An 18,920-nucleotide genomic window follows, 5' to 3' on the forward strand; every position below is an offset into this window, starting at 1 on the left:
GTCACGTGACACTGACTTCCGTGATCCAAGAGTTGACAGTTTCCAAGTTGACGTGTGTAAATGAAAGTGTGTTTTGTGGTAAAATGAGTGCCTTATGATGGAGCCGCACGTTGTGTCAGAGTCATCTATGGTGGAAGGAATCGGGGATGAAGTGGTTTATTCCGTTGTGTCTGTTGTGTCTATTTTCTTAGCGTCTGCATACATGTTCTCCCAGTAAGTGGTTAAGTTTTAACTTCAGTTCAGTGTAAACCCTCACACACCAGAATCATGTTGAGTGTTCTATCTCCAGTCTGATGCATTGACATTTTGTCCAAATATCGGCCTAACTTCGTAAAACCTGTTGTGATTTTTTTGTTATAACACGTAGGGAGATCCGAATGTTAAATTTATTCATCATATTAAATCTTCAGAAATGTCAAATGAAAGGCATGGACGATTTGGTGTTTAGCCTATGTTGTGCCAGTTTGTGGCGGAGAGTTATTTCATGTTAAATGCTATTTTGGGATGCATTATACTCAGGGCAGATAGTTTACCTTTCAGTGGAAGGTAAAATACACACATAATCAAGTACATGTACAATTTTCAGCTTTTACAGAAACCAGTGGTCTCGAGGCATCCATCCAGAGAGTGCAGCGTCTGTTGAGCTGACAAGAGAGCGATTGGCAGCCCAAACTGTAGGTGCAAGACAGCCTCCTAGGGTATCTCGCTCCCCATCAGATGACCAGACATGTCCAATCTGTCTTGCTGAGGCTCGGTTTGGTATAGAAACAAATTGTGGACATTTGTTTTGTGGTAAGGTAATCGTATTGAGGCATTATAGCTCACCTGTAATCCATTTAAATATACAATATGAAACACTCCCAGTTTTCTGTCAAGCCAGATGGAATAATTATGCAAATGCCACATGGAATCTAAAATACCAAAGATATATATGATTCATTTGTTTAATTGATGGTCCAGGCAGTATTCAAGAATTTTTCAATTGTTCAACCCCATTAAGGTTTGTGGGAGTGTAGATTTTCAGAATAACCCAGAGTTGGGCAACCCTTTCCTAGGTACCTGACAAACCTTCTGACTTTCAGGTTAGCGCCGCAGCTAAATCATTAAAAGAAATGAGGAAAGATCTGATCTTATTTTCAATGCGATTAAAGATATCATTGCAGCATTATTTTTTCATCTTTAGCATTGCCTTTATCTTCTTTGAAGGAACATTCAGGAGCATAAAGTAACTCATTGGTAAGATGCATAACTCTGAAGTGGTGCCACTGGCCCTTGGACAAGGAATTTTCTAAATTTCCCCCTGAACTTATTGTTCATGGGGCCTTGACACCTACATTTAGTTGACAATATGGTTGATGGTGCTCAGGCCATCTACTAAGTCATTGAAGATTACTTCACCCTGTCTAATGTCCATAATTCTGAGGATCGGACTGATGTTCAGAATAATGTACTGTGTTTTATTGTGTCTGTCAAAAGAACTTTTCTAAAAAAAAAAACCCAACAGCCCAAAATTTATCAAAAATTTCTCATGAATTGGACCTGAATTGTAAGTTGATACCATACATGTATGTTTTTATTCTGGTAGGTTCTTATTTTTGATTTTTGTAATGAAAAAACAGTGAAGTAGTGATTAAAAATAGGTTTTTTGGTTGTAACCTAAATGACCCTACCATATAAGGGTATAATATATGTTTGAATTAAGTTTCTGTATCTGTCTTCAAACCTGCCATCTTTTTCACTAACCAAGGTTAAAGAAACAAAACAGAAATTGTCCACTGGCTGGCCCTACCAGTATTTATTTTCTGATAGTGTCCAGTGAAGAATTTTGTTAAGAGTGAAATAAGACCACAGGCTGTGAATACTGAAACTTATAATTGGGAAGTTGTCTCTTCATTGACTCGTGTGAGTCTGATAAGAACAAGAATTTCCCTGTAGTTGGGTACAAATCAAAGGAACCCAAGTTGGCCTTCATAAAAATGCTTGACCAATATGTGACGATAGGCCATTCCTTTGTACACCATACTTGATGTGTGCACATATATTGTAAGTGTCAGCTTGATTTTCTTTTCAGGCCAGTGCATTGTAACATACTGGAGGCATGGAACGTGGCTGGGTGCTGTGAGATGCCCGGTGTGTAGGCAACAAGTAAGTTTAAATTTAGCGCCAGACTTGCATGTTATCCAACAGGCTCTTGGTCACACATCAGTTTTTATACCATTTTTAAGAAATTCCTATTGAAAATTGAGCCAGTTGTATCTCCTTCTTGTCTCCTTACGTGCAAGTACAGATTGATTATAGGCAGTCACTATGTACCCGCTATAATCAGATTTTTTTTCTTATTTACCCAGCTGCTGTGGACATAATCAGAACTTTTTGCCTTATATTCCCAGTGGCTGTGGATATAATTAGATTTTTCCCCTTGTACACCCAACAGCTGTGGATATAATCAGATTTTCCCCCTTATATACCCAACAGCTATGGATATTATCAGAATTTTTTCCTTCTTTACCCAGTGGCTTTGGATATAATCAGATTTATCCCCTTATATACCCAACGGCTGTGGATATAATCAGAATTTTCCCCCTTATACACCCAGCAGCTATGGATATTATCAGAATTTTTTCCTTCTTTACCCAATGGCTTTGGATATAATCAGATTTATCCCCTTATATACCCAACGGCTGTGGATATAATCAGAATTTTCCCCCTTGTACACCCAGCAGCTATGGATATTATCAGAATTTTTTCCTTCTTTACCCAATGGCTTTGGATATAATCAGATTTATCCCCTTATATACCCAACGGCTGTGGATATAATCAGAATTTTTTTCCTTCTTTACCCAGCTTACTGTAATTCTGCAACCTTCTCGCATGTTGCAAAGTGGTTATTTATTTATTTATTTGATTTGTGTTTTACCCTGTACTCAATAATGTTGCACTTATACGGCAGCAGCCAGCATGATGGTGGGAGGAAACCGGGCAGAGCCTGGGGGAAACCCACGACCATCCACAGGCTGACCATCCCATGGTTTGTTAGACTGTATTAGAAAAGTGTTATCTGATCTGGACAGGTTGTTATATAATTTCTATGAAGTTCATGTGTTCAACAATATTAAAATCTTATGAATCATGTTTTCAAAATCCAAAGTAATATCTTACTGGTAAGCTGAATTTACTATTGAGGAAACTTTGTATTTAAAGACTGATTTCATGTTTAATTTTTAGGTTACTATTTTATTATTCAATTTCAATCAAGAGGAGAACTCTACAGCATCTAGAGAAAAAGATGAAATCGTATCCCAGATTCACTCTTACAACAGGCGGTTTTCAGGGGAGCCCAGACCAGTAAGTAAAATGCAGATGTATTGCCCAGAAAGACAGTTAATATTCAAAATACATATTTGATTATTACTATATTTCACTTAAAGCTTAGCTTGTGTGAATGCTCTGGAAGCACTTGAAAATTAATCAAACTTCACAAAATCGCTTAAAATGGGGAATCAATCAGAATCAAGCTAAATGTGACACTCCAAAAAATGCTGAACTTCAGATGAGTGAGTGAGTGCTTGGGGTTTAACGTCGTACTTAACAATTTTTCAGTCATATGACAACGAAGGAATTCTCAGAGTGCGTATAATGTGCCTCCTTGTTGCAGGACGGATTTCCACGGATGACCATCATTATCTTCCTTAATGGCACAAAAACAATACCGGTACTTAGTTAATAAATAGTGGCAATGCTTTACTCAGTTGATTTCATACCATTTGCTGAAATCATAATAAACAAAAATAAACACAAAAACCAGTAAAACCCACCTTTGATTTATAAAGTATGACCTGAACCTCTTAAACTACAAAGCCTTTTCTTAGTGTTCATGCACTTATTTGGTCGCCACGATACGGCTGAAATATTGCCGAGGTGGCGCTAAGCCTTAATCGTTCATTTATTCATTCAATCATGCATTCATATACAATTGATGATTAAGAACTTCATACCAGCCCGTTCTGTATATTACAGCTGTTGGATTACATCCGGGACTTGCCAGCCCTTCTGCGCCATGCCGTCACAGAGTTTTTCTCCATGGGAGGATTGATATGGATGTTCCGTATGCGCGTTATTATCTGTTTTATCGCAGCACTGTTATATTTTGTGTCACCTTTGGACATCATCCCTGAAGCTGCGTTTGGTATTTTAGGATTTTTGGATGACTTATTTATATTTTTGCTACTGGCTATATACGTGAGCATTATTTACAGACAAGTGATGGAGTCTCGAGCAAGAGCAGCACCCCAGTGATCTACATAACTCTTCTGTCAGTGGGAAAACCAGACTAAAAAGCCAGCTGGGTGCTCCATTCAGTCCCCATTCTGCCTAATGATTATCTCCCCCTGCTGAAGGCACTGTGACAAGTGAAACAGAATGCATGCTGGAATAAGAGTATTCGAGTCAGGCTGGTAAAATTACTCAGCGTTGCACAATATATACTGTGTTTTGTTTAGTCCTATGTTGTACATTTTGGTATCTGATTATTATTATGAATTTAAATCTTGTCACCAAGCCATTCGCTAGTACAGTGTGCACAAGTCTTCCCAGCCTTCATCATAGATATAGATTATATCAGATGTATTAAGAGTCAATGAATGATTACGGCTTAAGGCCACATCAAGATGTAATCATTTATGAAGTATCTAAGGATTTGATTGTATATTAAAGCTATATTTGTTATTTTGATCAATTTGACGTGACTGCAAAATTTTTTTTCTCTTTAAATATTTAGAGTAGGCAAAACTTGTATTTAGCATTCATCAAGTTGATAGTGTCTTTAATTTCAACTTTTAATTGCGAGAACTGAAATGCTTGGACATCCCAAACCACAGCAGAATATACTTGAAACATGTCAAAATATCCTTCAGGCAATTTGCCAGATTTGACAACTTAAATGTTTTCATTCAGAGCCAGTAGGCGCTTGCAGTGTAATAAAATGCCATGATGTAATAATATTGCACTTTGGGTAGAACTTGCTGGCAATGTAATATTATTACAATATGGGTTACAAGTGCTATGGGTAATATTATTATGATTTGCTGCCCAGTTATTACATTATGAGTAATTATCACCAAGTGCTTTGTGCCCAGGATATTACACTATGGGTAGTCTGGGCCTGTGCATGCTGTTATGCATTGCATCAAGGTACATTTGTGTATGCTTAGGGTTTTATGTTGTACTTAACAATTTTACAATCATACGACGACAAGGCGTCATCAGGAGTGTGTAATCCTACATATGCTGCATCTTCTTGTGGCATTGCGAGTCCATGCCACCAAAGTGCTGCCCCACTGAAGTATCATGCCAAAGACACCAGACATGACACCTCACCTAGTCACATTATACTGACACCAGGTCAACCAGTTTTGTTTCTTAGCTCTATAAACCTATCAGTAAAGGGGCTTGAAGTAGTTCTAAAGTCTTTGGTAAGACCCATCTCAGGTGTCATCCCAACTTCGTATTGCAAGGAGGTGAACATAATGTAACACACTTGTATTCACACGGTATGCATATGATCAATAATAATGCCCCTGCTCAAGTATGTGTTTTTGGTCTCATTCCCCTGACGTTATCAGTTAGGTCAAGCTGGTAACTTTTGAGAACACACAAGTGTTGGTTACCATGTTTAATATCAAAATCAACCAGTTTGAAATTCCAGTATAACCTTGAGCAATCTTCAAATTCAACAATCCAGCAGTAGTTCCTGAGATATAAAGTAAGATGTCTCATATAGTAGGTGAGTTTCGAGTTGGAACTCGTTTGTCGTCAAAGGTAAAAACAGTCCTTCTTTGTCACGAAAAATGTTAGGCAACCTTTGTTGACATTAATTTACTGATCACCTGTCTCACCCTTTTCAAGAGTCATAATTGACACTTCTTTCCTATAATGAACTTCTCAAGTACACATATGTTAAAATTCTCAATTTTCTGCATCATTGGTCTAATCTAAATTTTTCAGATGCTTATGTTATAATGAATGCGAACAAAAACAGTTGCCTAACAGGTCACATGATACAGTTGGATTTTTTTCTACCTTCATCGCTGAAAGAGTTCAAACCCGAAACTCCCCTATTTGCGTGTAAAATGCACGGATAGTGTAAATAAGACCCTAAATCTCCGAGCCTGGCTTACGTCTGTCCTGACCTTGTGCCAATCTAACAGCGAATTCTAACCTTATGTTGATGCCAACTCTTGTGGAAACCTGATACACTAGTGCAGAACTAAATAATTTTGTTACACAAGGGACATAAATTGGCTAATCAAGACCTGTAGTGTTACATAGCTGAATGGTTATACGCTATTGGCAACACTTGCTACCCACAACGTAATGTTACTTTATTGGAAGCAAATGGCTAAGCGTAATATTTATTACATTATGAGATTTTGTAGTAGTACAAAAATCAAGACGTTTGTTAGGTACCTGAGGAATGTCAGTATTTCACTCCGGTTACCTCCACTCTTAAACCTGGCTCTCTTCATATCCGTGAAACATTTTTGAACAATCTGTTTAAAACATCAATCATTCATTTTTCAGCAAGCGACACAGCTTTCCGTGATACAGACATTGTGCAATGTATTTGAAATTGTACAAAACTAAGCACCTTCAGCTTTTGTCAGTATATGTGGCTTTTATATCTTAATATTGTTCTGCACTGTGAAAACCATGCGTGAGGGGGTATTTTTACTGGTGGAGTTATCTCCCTTTGGTGCATCTGCAATTTAGGTCTTATAAATTACATTTGCTGTGCAGATGTTCTCAGTGTTATATTTCAGGTTGAAAGTGTAATTTTACGAAAAAAATATCAATTTGGTTAGAGGCTAACAGTTTCTGCATTTATTCTCAATATTTTTTTACCTGGATCATACATGTTCTTTTGAGATCTGTGTGAATAAAGATGAGATCTTTATGCAACTACAGATACCGATACGTGTTGTCTTTAAAATGTCAGCAAAAGAAAAAAATGTTGTGGAATTTTACGAGCTGATGATCAGATCGCTTGGACATTAAAGGAATTGGTTCAATCCCAGCCTTGGACATGGAATTTGTATATTCCATTACTCTAACAGGTTGTGAGGCCTCCAAGTTGACAATGCTGATGTGGCTGTATACTTGGTCTCCTATTTTGCTGAGGACCATTGTTCTTTCACCATTATCCTGTGGATATCTGTACATTGCAAGCAGGAAAGTTTGTCAGTCACTTGCCAAAGTGGGGTGGTTTACTCCAGGAATTTCTCTTTCTCCACCAATAAAACTGACCGCCAACGTAAGTAAACAATTCTTGATGTGAGGGTGTTAATTTTGGGGGAAATGTTCATGTGGCCTAAACCCCATGCGTCTTCATTAATTTATTTGTAGTCATTCTTGCCGCCTACAGCTTAAATAGATTTATTTATTTATTTGATTGGTGTTCTATGCCGTACTCAAGAATATTTCACTTATACGACAGTGGCCAGCATTATGGTGCGAGGAAATCGGACAGAGCCCTGGGGAAAACCCACGACCATCCGCAGGTTGCTGGCAGACCAGCTTGAATAGAGCCTGGTAACATACCTTTAAATGATTTGATAATACATATTACACAGTGTTTCATGTTTGTTGATCACTGCAGACTGTACATAATACTGTGCAATGTATTTGAAATCCCTCAGCCTTAGAGCTGTGTCACAAATGGGTGCAGCTTTAATACGTCTAGATCTTGTTTCAGGGCATTTAGAAGTTGGGAAACATTAAACTATGAAAGATTACTTTCACGTGGAAAATTTTATTTCATTTTGAAAATTTTGATCCTTACTTCAGCATGAAAGGCAAAGGAAACATTAACATGAAGTATATGTGAGATAATCGACCATTAAACACTGTCCACAAAAATAGTAAAAATGAAAACTTATTTTTTCCAACTTTTTTTCAACCCAATAAAATGCATCTGAAACTTTGCATTCTATGGTGGCCTTCTTTTGATGCTATTGGGACCAGTGACATCACATTAGGTTTTTGCCACAACACACAGATGGCTAGATTTCCCCATCCAAAATGCACATACATACAGATCTATCAATTTATTCACCAAAGGGACTGCTAAATGAATGATTTTAAGCAAAAAATGTGGATGTGACATCACCAATACACTCTGGATCGCTACAGACCAGCGTAGATTTTTATGTTTTCAAAAATTTTTATATTGAAAAAATTCTAATGAATGAAACTGGTCAGTACTAAATGGCATTTAATCTGATATATCCTTTGTATTAGTCTTTTCTTTGTCTTGGTTGTATTAAAGACAAGTCTACTCATGACAATCTACAAGTTGGGTGAGTTGGGTCAAACTCTTCAAAAGACAGATGGATGGACAGACCAACAGTTTGGTGCAGAATACTGAAATTCAATAAGGTTAATAGATGTGGACAGTGGGCTACCTTTGAATCCGTTCCACATCCAATGGTTATTGCTGTCAGCTAGTGGTATAACCAGCACTCGTTTTTCTGTCCTGCATTCCAGGAAATTGACTTCCACCAACAGAAGCTTTCCAGTTTCCAGTCTGCCCTACATTTTCAACACCAATACAGAGGTGAAATAATCATATTTTCATAAAACACGATCAAAGTACAATACATAAATGGATATAAATGACTGAAAATTTTGAACTTATCTTTGTGTGGATACTAGAGCTGTTCAGCTTTTTTCAGCCCTTAATTCTCTCCCACCAATAACCCTCTTTTTTTGTCTTCTCATGTAAGAAAATAACACACGGAACTGGAGGCACTGTAACATGTGACAGTCTAAACATTTATTGTAATTTTTAATGTAGATGTAACTGACCGTTTTCACTCATATCGAGTTTAATCCATTTTGTATTAAAGATTGTAAAGGTCATGTCTTCTTGGATGGCGCGTGTTGCATGGAAATGCTAAGAAACTCACGACAAGAGATTTATTACAAGCAACTTTACAAGTGCTTTAAATTTGTTGCGACTGCCAGTAATCTGTATCTGCTCCAACACTGGCATATCGGTACGATGTTTTTCGTTCTTCCTGTTGTTGTTGTTGTAAAGAGGATACCGTGGTATACCTTACCATAAATTTTTTGTCCACGAATAAGTTTGATCAATTCGTTATAAGTCAAACTGGTATATACGCTTAGCGCAAGATTAAATTGCTCTGAAAGGTTTGAAACGCGCAAAATACAAGAAAAAATGCGTCTTGGGCTGACCGGACAGTGACACTCACTCAACCATATTTTCGCGCTTCTCCATAATCTTAAACAGTTATATCAGAAGTTCACTGGCTTCTGGCTATATCCAATCAAAGGCTCCCATACATTATCTGACTGTTAAAGAAGGAACCAAATCGCCACACAAATATATTCTATGTAAAGTATCATATGAAAACAATTTCGCATCACGAAGGCAGCTTTCGACAAGTTTCAAGGCTAACGTCGCCCGGCAGCAAAAACACTCAAAATGAGTAGAAAGAGTAGGCCTACTAAAAATGGATAAGCGAAGAGTTATAGGTGCGATCGTAAAAGATCATGAGAGTCCTGTTACCTTCAAAACGGCTGACGCCTATTTTAACCTCAAGTTAAAATCCGCATGAATGGTGATCATCAATCATGTACAGTATTCAGTCATGCTACTCTACCGCGTCATTCATGTACCAATTAATTTAAATAATGCACCATACGGCACAAGCTAAACAGACGTGGGGAGGAATAAACGAGAGTGTCAAAGTGGGACAAGAAATATCGTTTTCTTAAGGTATATTTTTAAGTCAAGTTTGATTATTTCATTCGTGTTAAAATTTTCGCATTCAACAATGGAAGTAATCGCGGCCATGTCACAATCTGATAACGTTCCATGCATGGAGTTGACAACGGGTTTGTTTACAAATGGCCGCCAACGTCGCTAGTTCTAGTAAATGGAACGTCAAAAATTATTGGTTGCTCGTTTTTAGTCCCATAAGATGATTGGCTTAAACTGACGCGTTCTGGAACAGAATTTCCCCCATCCCGAGGGTATATAAGGCCCCTCGGCCAAAATTCGGCGTCGCTTCAGCCTTGATAAGCGCAGGACTCATGTCGCTCTTGACGGCAAATTGGAACGATTCTCTTGAGCAATCAAACCTGAAACACATCAAAATTATCTTCGTTACTCTTCGAATTTCAATTTTTAATTCCTTTACGCAGTCTCTCACCTTACTTTATTTCCTTACAGCATACTTGCCACTTGTAGACCCCTATTAAAATAGGTAAGCGTTTCATCTTTAGATCCTTTCCGCCATTACAACACAGTTATGGTTTATAACTTTTATGACGTCACACCGTGACGTAAACCAATAAAACGTAATCAAATTTTGTGCTCTTTTGAACACAACGACATCAAAGTTTGGTTTTACTGTACATTTAAAAAGATAATTAATTAGTGGTTTCTAAGTAATGGGTTCTTTAATCTTATGTTTTCCACAGGACAAATGGCCCAGCAGTCCTCTGCGGGGATCTTGTCCTGCTTTGCTTTTGTTTTCTTCTTCTGTCGTCATTGGAAAGGTAACATTTAATGTAGGCCTGAAACGCAACAAACCGTTAAATGAACAATGATTTCTTCTTTCAAATATCATCATCATGTCCTTCAGTCCGTCTTGTTTTATCTAAAAAGTTCTCCAATTTGTTCTTAGCCCAAAAGAAGACTAAGAAAGATAAGAAGAAGAAAAGAAGCAGAATCCCACGATGCTGTTCGTCATCAGAAGACGGAGCGGGTAAGTAAAGATTATTAGTTTTTGAGGTTGAGGTTTTGAGGTTAATTGCCATATCTTCTCAGTAATTTAAAATTATGAAACCTAACAATGTTCACTAATTCAAACCTTATCTTTATGTTTTAAACAGACATCCTCATATCCACCTCTTCTCCTCTTCCCCCAGCCCCACCTCACCCCAACCCTGTCCCTAGCTCCTCTTCCCATTCCATCCCCTTTACTGACCCCACCCCTCTCTCTCCTCCCCCAACTCCACCTCACCCCAAGCCAAACCCTCTTAGCTCCTCTTCCCCACCCTCCCATTCTCCTGACCTCATCTCTCCCTCGATCCCTTCTCCTGGTCTATCCCCTTGCCCTGTCCCATTTTCTGACCTCACCCCTTCCACCATTCCTGACCTGAACCATGCCCCAATCCTCTACCCAGACCTCACCCTTTCCCCCGTCCTTTATTTTGACCCCACCCCTCCCCCCTCTCCCTTTCCTGACCTTACCTCATCCCCAATCCCTTCTCCAAACCTCACACCTTCCCCATTCCATTCTGCTGACCTTACCCCTTCCCCGATCCCTTCGCCTGACCTCACCCATTCCCCTGTACCTTCTCTTGACCTCACCCCATGCCATGTCCCTTCCCCTGTTCTCACCCTTTCCCCTGTCCCTTCTCCTGATGTCACCCCTTCCCCCGCCCCTTCTCTAGACACCCCTTACCCAATCCCAATTCCAGACCTCACCCTTTCCCCCATCCTTTATTTTGACCCCACCCCTCCCCCCTCTCCCTTTCCTGACCTTACCTCATTTCCAATCCCTTCTCCAAACCTCACACCTTCCCCATTCCATTCTGCTGACCTTACCCCTTCCCCGATCCCTTCGCCTGACCTCACCCATTCCCCTGTACCTTCTCTTGACCTCACCCCATGCCATGTCCCTTCCCCTGTTCTCACCCTTTCCCCTGTCCCTTCTCCTGATCTCACCCCTTCCCCCGCCCCTTCTCTAGACACCCCTTACCCAATCCCAATTCCTGACCTTACCCCTTCCCACAACCCTATTCCTGATTTCACCCTTTCCCTTGGCCCGTCTCCTGACCTCCCCCCTTCCCCTATCCCTTCTCCAAACCTCACCCCGTCCCCTGTCCCTTCTCCCGACTTCACCCCTTGCCTTGTCTCTTCCCCTCACATTCCTTCTGCTGACCTCACCCCTTCCCCAGTCCCTACTTCAGACTTCACCATTTCCCTCACCCCTTCACCCAACCCTTTTCCTGACCTCACCCCTTCCCCCATCCCTTCTGCTGACCTCACCCCTTCCCCAATCCCTTCTGCTGATCTCACCCCTTCCCCCACCCCTATTCCTGACCTCACCCCTTGTCCTATGCCTTCTTACACCCCTTCTCCTGATCTCATCCCTTCCCCTCTCCATTCCAAGGGCCTCACCCCTTCCCCTTCTCCTGACCTCACCCCTTCCCCTGTCCGTATACCTGACTTCCCCCCTTGCCCTGTCCCTTCCGCTGACCTCACCCCGTTCTCCATCCCTTTTCCCTCTCCCCGGCCAATCCCTGATCCAGGTCTCTCCCACTGTGCTCAACAAGTTTCCTGCCCTCACACCAAAAAGAAGACATCACAGAAGAAACACAAGAAGAAAAAGAGTAAGTTAAATTAAGCAGAAACTTCTGATACTTCCATATGTGTTTGTAAAGCTAATGGATTGATTTATTCTCAAATACTGTTTTTTTCTTTCATTTCAGACACACTGTCAGCTACCACACCTCCTGACACCACCTCTACACCTTACCCCACCCAACTTCCCAACCTCACCCCTTCCCCCATCCCGTCTCCTGATCTAACCCCATTTTCTGACCCCATCCCATTTTCTAACCCCACCCCTTCTCCTGGACACACCCCTTCTCCTGACCCCACCTTTCCCAGGCCCACCTCTTCACCCACTACAACCCTTCCAGGAATTACAACAGCAACATCAGCCACCACGGCAAAGAAATCAAAGAAGAAGAGACAAAAAAGGAATAAGAACAGTAAGTTTAATTAAACTAATAATTTTAACTTGGTAATACTAATTAAATACTTTGGTTCACCTGTCTTTTTATTCATTTTTACCCTCTCATTGCAGACACCACATCCAATCCACAGGACATTGATCCCAGGCCAGAAGGAAAGCGACCACCACATTTTCCACTGAACTCTGTACAAGGAGATTTTTCCCAAGGTAGGATCCCGCGCACGCGCCACTCCACGCGTTTCCCAAATTCACAGTGCTGCAGTATTGCGTTCGTGGCAGCGTTACGCGCGTATCTTTTCCCCCCTGCGTTCTGGGACCAAGAGGCGGTCAATCGTGCCGTTTTGATGGGAGATGAGATTCATACGCGACGCGTCGTGGAACTTGGCCGCCATCTCACAAGGGAGACGCGCCTCTGTTTTGAGGAACTGGACAATTCGCTCTGGATTGACAACACTTTCTTGAAGGTAAGCTATAATAATACAGTCTATTGTGGTTCTTTTGGTATGTCTCCAACATTAGCACAAGAATTTGGTACAGTAACTTTTGCTCATGCTTTAACTCTTTCTCTATCAGATCCATTTCATGCTGCACTTTTAACTGCCGGAGACATCACCACTTCCATCATTCGTGGGGAATCTGGTATTTATTTCTTTGACAGCCACAGCAGGGACAAGTATGGACAGGTTGCTGAACATGGGGCGGCCATTCTCGCGCATTTTAAGGACATCGCACATTTTTACGACTTCATAACCCAGAAAGAAAGGGCAAGTACTATCTACAACATTGTTGGTTTTAAAGTAACTGTTGATGATTCATAAGGTATTTTCTAGTATTACATTTAGATGCTTTAAAGTTGTGTACAATGAAAAACATTATTTTTAAACTAATCACTGTTTTCAATCTATATTTCAGATAAATATTACTTGCTTCTCAGAAGAGACATTTGCTGCACAAACTTAATAATTTTATTAATACTTATAATATAAAATAAAATAATTTTTGACCCAAAATGTTCTGTTTTTTGGTGATTATTTTGTATACGTGATAAATTTATATTCATTGAAGAATTTAATCTGTTGTTTTGTCATTAAAGTTCAAAAAAGCAAATAAAGCAAGTAAACAAAAGAGCAAATAAAAACAATAGTGTTTTCAGTTTCTTTCAGTTTTTCCTCTTAAAATTAAGTAAAAATGTTGTAATAAAAAAATTTGAAAAATTTCATGTGTTGGTTGTTTTTTTTCTTTCTTTCAGTGAACAGCTTTGAATCATGCTGTAAATGTAAATACATGTATCTGTTTTGTTTTACATTCTAACTGTGGTATGCTGGTATAATGTGGCAGACATTTTTTGTTTTCAACCTTAAATTTCTAGTTTCTTTCATTCCAGGGATTAACATGTACTCTAATTTTTGATTTCTTACAGGTTTCACAAAAATCATATTATTTTCACTTTTGGCATTTCAACTTTTTGGCACATAAAATTATACCATTCAAGGTTTTCGGCATACTTTTCTCAACAGTTTTACAAATAAACTAGGTGCATATTCTACACCTATAGTCCAATCCTTATGACTTTGTTCTGGTTGTTCTTTGTTTTGTTTGTTTGTTTTCGTGTTGAAGTGATTAAAATTTGATTGATGTTGACAGATTTGGTGACGTGTTTTTTTTTTGGTAGCAGAGCAAATTGGATGATTTACGAAATTGATTGATTGTTGTTTAACCGACTATTCCTTGTGTGACACACTAATATGCACACAATCCTGATGAAAGACAACTAATCTTCAACAATGTTCAATTTCACATCATGCTGGACTGCATATTGTCATGTTCTGAATTAATCATCTACTGAATTAATTTATTCATTTGATTTGTTGTTTAATGCTTTACCTAAGAATCATTCAATTCTACAATGGGCCAGTCTTATGAAGGGAGGAAACCCGAATATCTGAAAAAAAGCACTGAATAACTTGGCAAGTTATTGGCGAGCTCTCCCACATATTTAGGGGTGAAGTAAACCAGTGCCTGTGGTAAATGTGCCAGTAACTCCCCATTGGTGCCTCATATAGGAGGGAGACAACTAGTCTCCAGCTAACTTCACGCAAGACCACTTCAAGGACCACACCGGCTACTTGCTGCTATGATATATTTATTTGATTGTTACTTTTTCGAGAATATTTTGATTTTGTTTATTTATATGATTGGTGATTTACGCCATGCTCAAGAATACTTCACTTATACAACGGCAGCCGGCATTATGGAGAGGCTCCTGTGTTATTACACTGCGCTAGCGTGCTAACCAAATGAGCATAATGGTGGGGGGAAACCCACTGCCATCTGCAGGATGCTGACATACCACTCACGTATAATCGGAGAGGAAACCAGTTTGAGCTGGACTTGAACTCACAGTGAATTAAAACATTGGTGAGAGGCTTCTGGGTCACACTAACCACCTCAGCAATGGAGGCCCAACTTGTGTTGAAAGCCACAAGAAAAATGCTGGCTGTGAAATGTTGTGCAATAGTCTTGATTAATATGGTGTAAAACCAAATGTATTAAATATGACAAAATACATCCAAAATCTAACACACAAGTATGGACATTTAAATAAAGGGCGAGAGAAGGAACAAAATGCATGAAACATACATGGGGGTTTGCGATTCGGATAAATGAACTGCCAACAGATCTTTTAGTGAGAATATATATTCTTTATTTTGAGAAGTAACATACATTTACACCATGTACACATCCATGAAGGGATACATGTACAAGTGCTTTGACTTCCCAATGACTATGACAAACATCTCAATCTCCACCAATCTGAATAAGGCACTTGTGTCAGGTGTGAGAAAAATAAACATAAAAACAGCAAAATATGTCAGATAAAGCATCTTATTGTCAGTTTTGAAACCTAACCGCACTGATATAAACTTCTCCAGCAGTACCGTGACTAGGCAAACCTATATTTAAAACATAATCATTAATCTCTCCTAGAAATCACTGCCATTGGGCTACGCTGTAAAACCAATAAGCTAATTTAATAGTTAATTTTACTTTACTAAACATTAGGCTGTCTATATAATCCCAGAATTAAAACTTGCAGAGAACCCTGGAAATTTGCGTTTCTAATTGTATCTTTTTAAATGAAGTTAGTTGTTAAAGTCAGCAATTAATTATACCAGCAATTTTCCATCTGAACTTCTTCACTGTTAATATGAATTTCAACAGGTTCAACAGAATCTTTGGGAAGACCTTGGGGTAAAACATAATATGTCGACCAAGGAGAAGGACACAAATGTGTACATATATATTAAACACCTTTCAAAATTGCATTATTTAAAACAAAGGAAATGCCATCTGGTAACATTCATGTGTCACAGCCTTGAATACTGAACACTTGATCAACTTGCGACTGGCTATTTTGTCACTTGCTAAGGAATATCTGAAATTTCACCCTATCTAACTTGTTCGGCAACCGAATGTGCTGCTCCACACAGGTTGATTGTTTTTTTTCTGACACTATACTTGAGATTTTTGGCAAACTATCAATCAGCACATATCCAGTCAATTTTTTGTCATTATTTTACAATGATCCAAATAATTAAATAATTCATTTTGACAGAATACCAGCCTCGTCTGTGCACGTGTTACCATTCAAAATCGGTAAATAAAATTCCTAAAATTTATCACACAAAACATCACAAAGTGTGATGCCAGTTTTACTTGCAACATGTCTCTATTCTGTTATTACAACAACGTCGTTCATTCCATCATCTTGGTGACACCGTCACAATCAATACAAAAAGATAAAACTTTGTGATGTTCATTGCAGCTGTTTCATGATGCTGAGTAAAAGCTAGTCCACATGTGTTTACCATAAAACAAAAATTCAAGTTGAACATAGTCAGTCCATGACTTGAGTCTATCAAGGTGCTTAACAAACATGACATCACAAGTCCCTCCTCTCTTCCTTGCACATAATAAAATACAACAGCATCAACCCTAGTTTTAAAGAAAAGACAAGTTAATTCAGAAAAGGAATAGAAACAGAATTAAACAATTAACAGCCACTTTTTTCTGACGTGCTTGATGGCTATACAAATTCTTATGAGGCCATGGGATACACCACATTAAAGAAACTGGAACCACAATGTTAGGTAAACAAGGATCAAGTGACATCACCACGGCAATAGATGCGTCTTCAGGTTACAGAATTATGCACTCCCTGATGAGTTAACAATCAGATTTCATCAGCCAAGGCTGACAGTGGCTGTGGTTTTCTTAATGTGAACTTTTCTGCTTTCTGAGTAAAGGCAAGAAAGTCAGCCAATGTCAGCTAGGAGTTAGACATTATGTTGTTCACTGTACCACACGAAACAAGAAACCATTTACAAAACATCATTTCACGCACTACCAATCTTTAAAACTTTGTTACATCATGTACTTATACATGTGATATTAAAAGTAATCATACTTGTGTGTGTAATTCAAATGGAAACCTGCCATAGCAACACGTCCTAATTACAGAAAAAATTAAAATCCAAATAGAATAAAAATATTTTCACATATATTTTCGTTATTCAGAAGTACAATTTCTGTATCACAACAATCCATAAATGTTTATGACTGATGTCAAAAGTATTATTCTTATTCACTGCAATTTCATTACCATTTGCGATGTTCTCCTCTACATCCCCCACCCCCCGAGAAATTGAAAAAAAAAGACCTCAATTGGTAAGAAAAAACATTTCTGATCACCACAAAAGCAGATTTTAAAAATATTTTATTTAGATAAAGTAGTACGTATACATATATATATATATACATGGGCCAAAAAATATATACACTTTTCTTGAAATTTCCATCATAATGACATAAATGGTAACCTAATATATGTGTAAACCAATAAACTTCATTCCTTTGTAAATGACACACAGACACTTCCAGGTTCAAAAATTATCAACTGCTATCAAACATAAAAAGGTTTGATAACACATCAGCCACAACTCTAATCTTTAACCTTTTCACATGTTTTCAAGGTGTTAATTCAAGCATATTCTGATGGCATTATTCTGTGTACAATTGATAAAATTATACTTTTTGTGAAGCCCTGAAACTGGGCAATCCAATACATGTAGTTTTGTCTCCAAAATCAAATGATAAATATCCATAAATTGCACTGAAATTTGACTTCATATGCGACAGAGGTTGACGAATTAGTGCACCATAGATCCACTGGGATTTACGTAATACTACTATCAAAATGGTTCTTCAGCCAATAACTATTATATATGATAACTATTTGGTGCAATGACACTAGACAGGTTTAGAGGTAAGCCTGTTCTATGTCATTTCCAAAATTGACATCATTTTTATTAATAGTTGACCATAGATTGGTATTAGAACTAATATGCAGAGTTATCCCCCTTCCTCCCACCAAAGAATTAAAAAAAGGGGAAACAACCAGTGCCACTTTCTTGGGAACATTTGCATAACCAACAGCAGTCAATACTAAACAATGGACTCACAGTCATCTATGCTGATGCAGATGTAGTGAAAACTATGACCATCATTAATCAATACTCAATAGTAGACTCAGCCCTACTGTATCTTCTCAATGCAACACATTTCTCCCAGTTACATTTATGTACAATTATTAATCACATATTCAACAGTCAACATCAATTCGTGGATTTCAGAACGTCATCTGATGTGGGTATATTCACTGGCATATACCTCGACCTCAGAAGGCAATATTTAATTAGCATAATTAGCATTAATTACAAGTAATGTAGGCCCTTTCCATGATGTAAACTGCTGAATCCTCGATTTCTTAATATCTCGTCAAAACTTCATTGCATTTTGTTTCGTTAGAATGTATAATTCAGCATCTCTAAACAATATGTGACAATCTTATCATTACGTATCAGAGATGAAAGCAGAGAATTTCTCAGAAATACGAAGTACAACTGGGATGGGGAATTGGCTGTCATGGGGCGGGGGGGGGGGGGGGGGAGTTTGTCAACAAACTTTTTTGGAGTAGACTTACGTGTACAGCGAGTGATTCTCTCTGATTTGTTTTCAAGAACATTATGTATAACTGAGTATCTCTACACAAAATGTTACAATCTTATC

The 18,920-nt window shown here is 38.6% G+C and overlaps 2 protein-coding genes across 2 annotated transcripts; both read left to right on the plus strand.

The window, feature by feature from the left end:
* Window positions 1-32: 32 nt before the first annotated feature.
* LOC135470225 (E3 ubiquitin-protein ligase RNF170-like) lies at window positions 33-7,230 on the plus strand. Its single transcript, XM_064749040.1, has 5 exons — window positions 33-213; window positions 587-792; window positions 2,072-2,145; window positions 3,226-3,345; window positions 4,018-7,230. The coding sequence occupies exons 1-5, from the start codon at window positions 95-97 to the stop codon at window positions 4,294-4,296; spliced, it is 798 nt and encodes a 265-aa protein (XP_064605110.1). The 5' UTR covers window positions 33-94; the 3' UTR covers window positions 4,297-7,230.
* A 3,184-nt stretch (window positions 7,231-10,414) lies between these two features.
* On the plus strand, window positions 10,415-13,726 carry LOC135470798 (cell surface glycoprotein 1-like). Its single transcript, XM_064749841.1, has 5 exons — window positions 10,415-10,581; window positions 10,710-10,790; window positions 10,918-12,423; window positions 12,523-12,807; window positions 12,903-13,726. Exons 1-5 carry the CDS (start codon window positions 10,491-10,493, stop codon window positions 13,607-13,609), a joined length of 2,670 nt encoding a protein of 889 aa, XP_064605911.1. The 5' UTR covers window positions 10,415-10,490; the 3' UTR covers window positions 13,610-13,726.
* The last annotated feature ends 5,194 nt before the right edge of the window (window positions 13,727-18,920 follow it).

The sequence above is a fragment of the Liolophura sinensis genome, chromosome 7, assembly GCF_032854445.1.
Source record: "Liolophura sinensis isolate JHLJ2023 chromosome 7, CUHK_Ljap_v2, whole genome shotgun sequence".
NCBI lineage: Eukaryota > Metazoa > Mollusca > Polyplacophora > Chitonida > Chitonidae > Liolophura > Liolophura sinensis.

Excerpts from the sequence above, each read along its gene's own strand:
- LOC135470225 (XM_064749040.1), top strand. The coding sequence starts at position 95 with ATGATGGAGCCGCACGTTGTGTCAGAGTCATCTATGGTGGAAGGAATC. Across the intron at positions 793-2,071 it reads TTGTGGACATTTGTTTTGTG|GCCAGTGCATTGTAACATAC; the intron begins GTAAGGTAATCG and ends TTTTCTTTTCAG. Across the intron at positions 2,146-3,225 it reads GCCCGGTGTGTAGGCAACAA|GTTACTATTTTATTATTCAA; the intron begins GTAAGTTTAAAT and ends TTTAATTTTTAG.
- LOC135470798 (XM_064749841.1), top strand. The coding sequence starts at position 10,491 with ATGTTTTCCACAGGACAAATGGCCCAGCAGTCCTCTGCGGGGATCTTG. Across the intron at positions 10,582-10,709 it reads CTTCTGTCGTCATTGGAAAG|CCCAAAAGAAGACTAAGAAA; the intron begins GTAACATTTAAT and ends ATTTGTTCTTAG. Across the intron at positions 10,791-10,917 it reads GTCATCAGAAGACGGAGCGG|ACATCCTCATATCCACCTCT; the intron begins GTAAGTAAAGAT and ends TGTTTTAAACAG.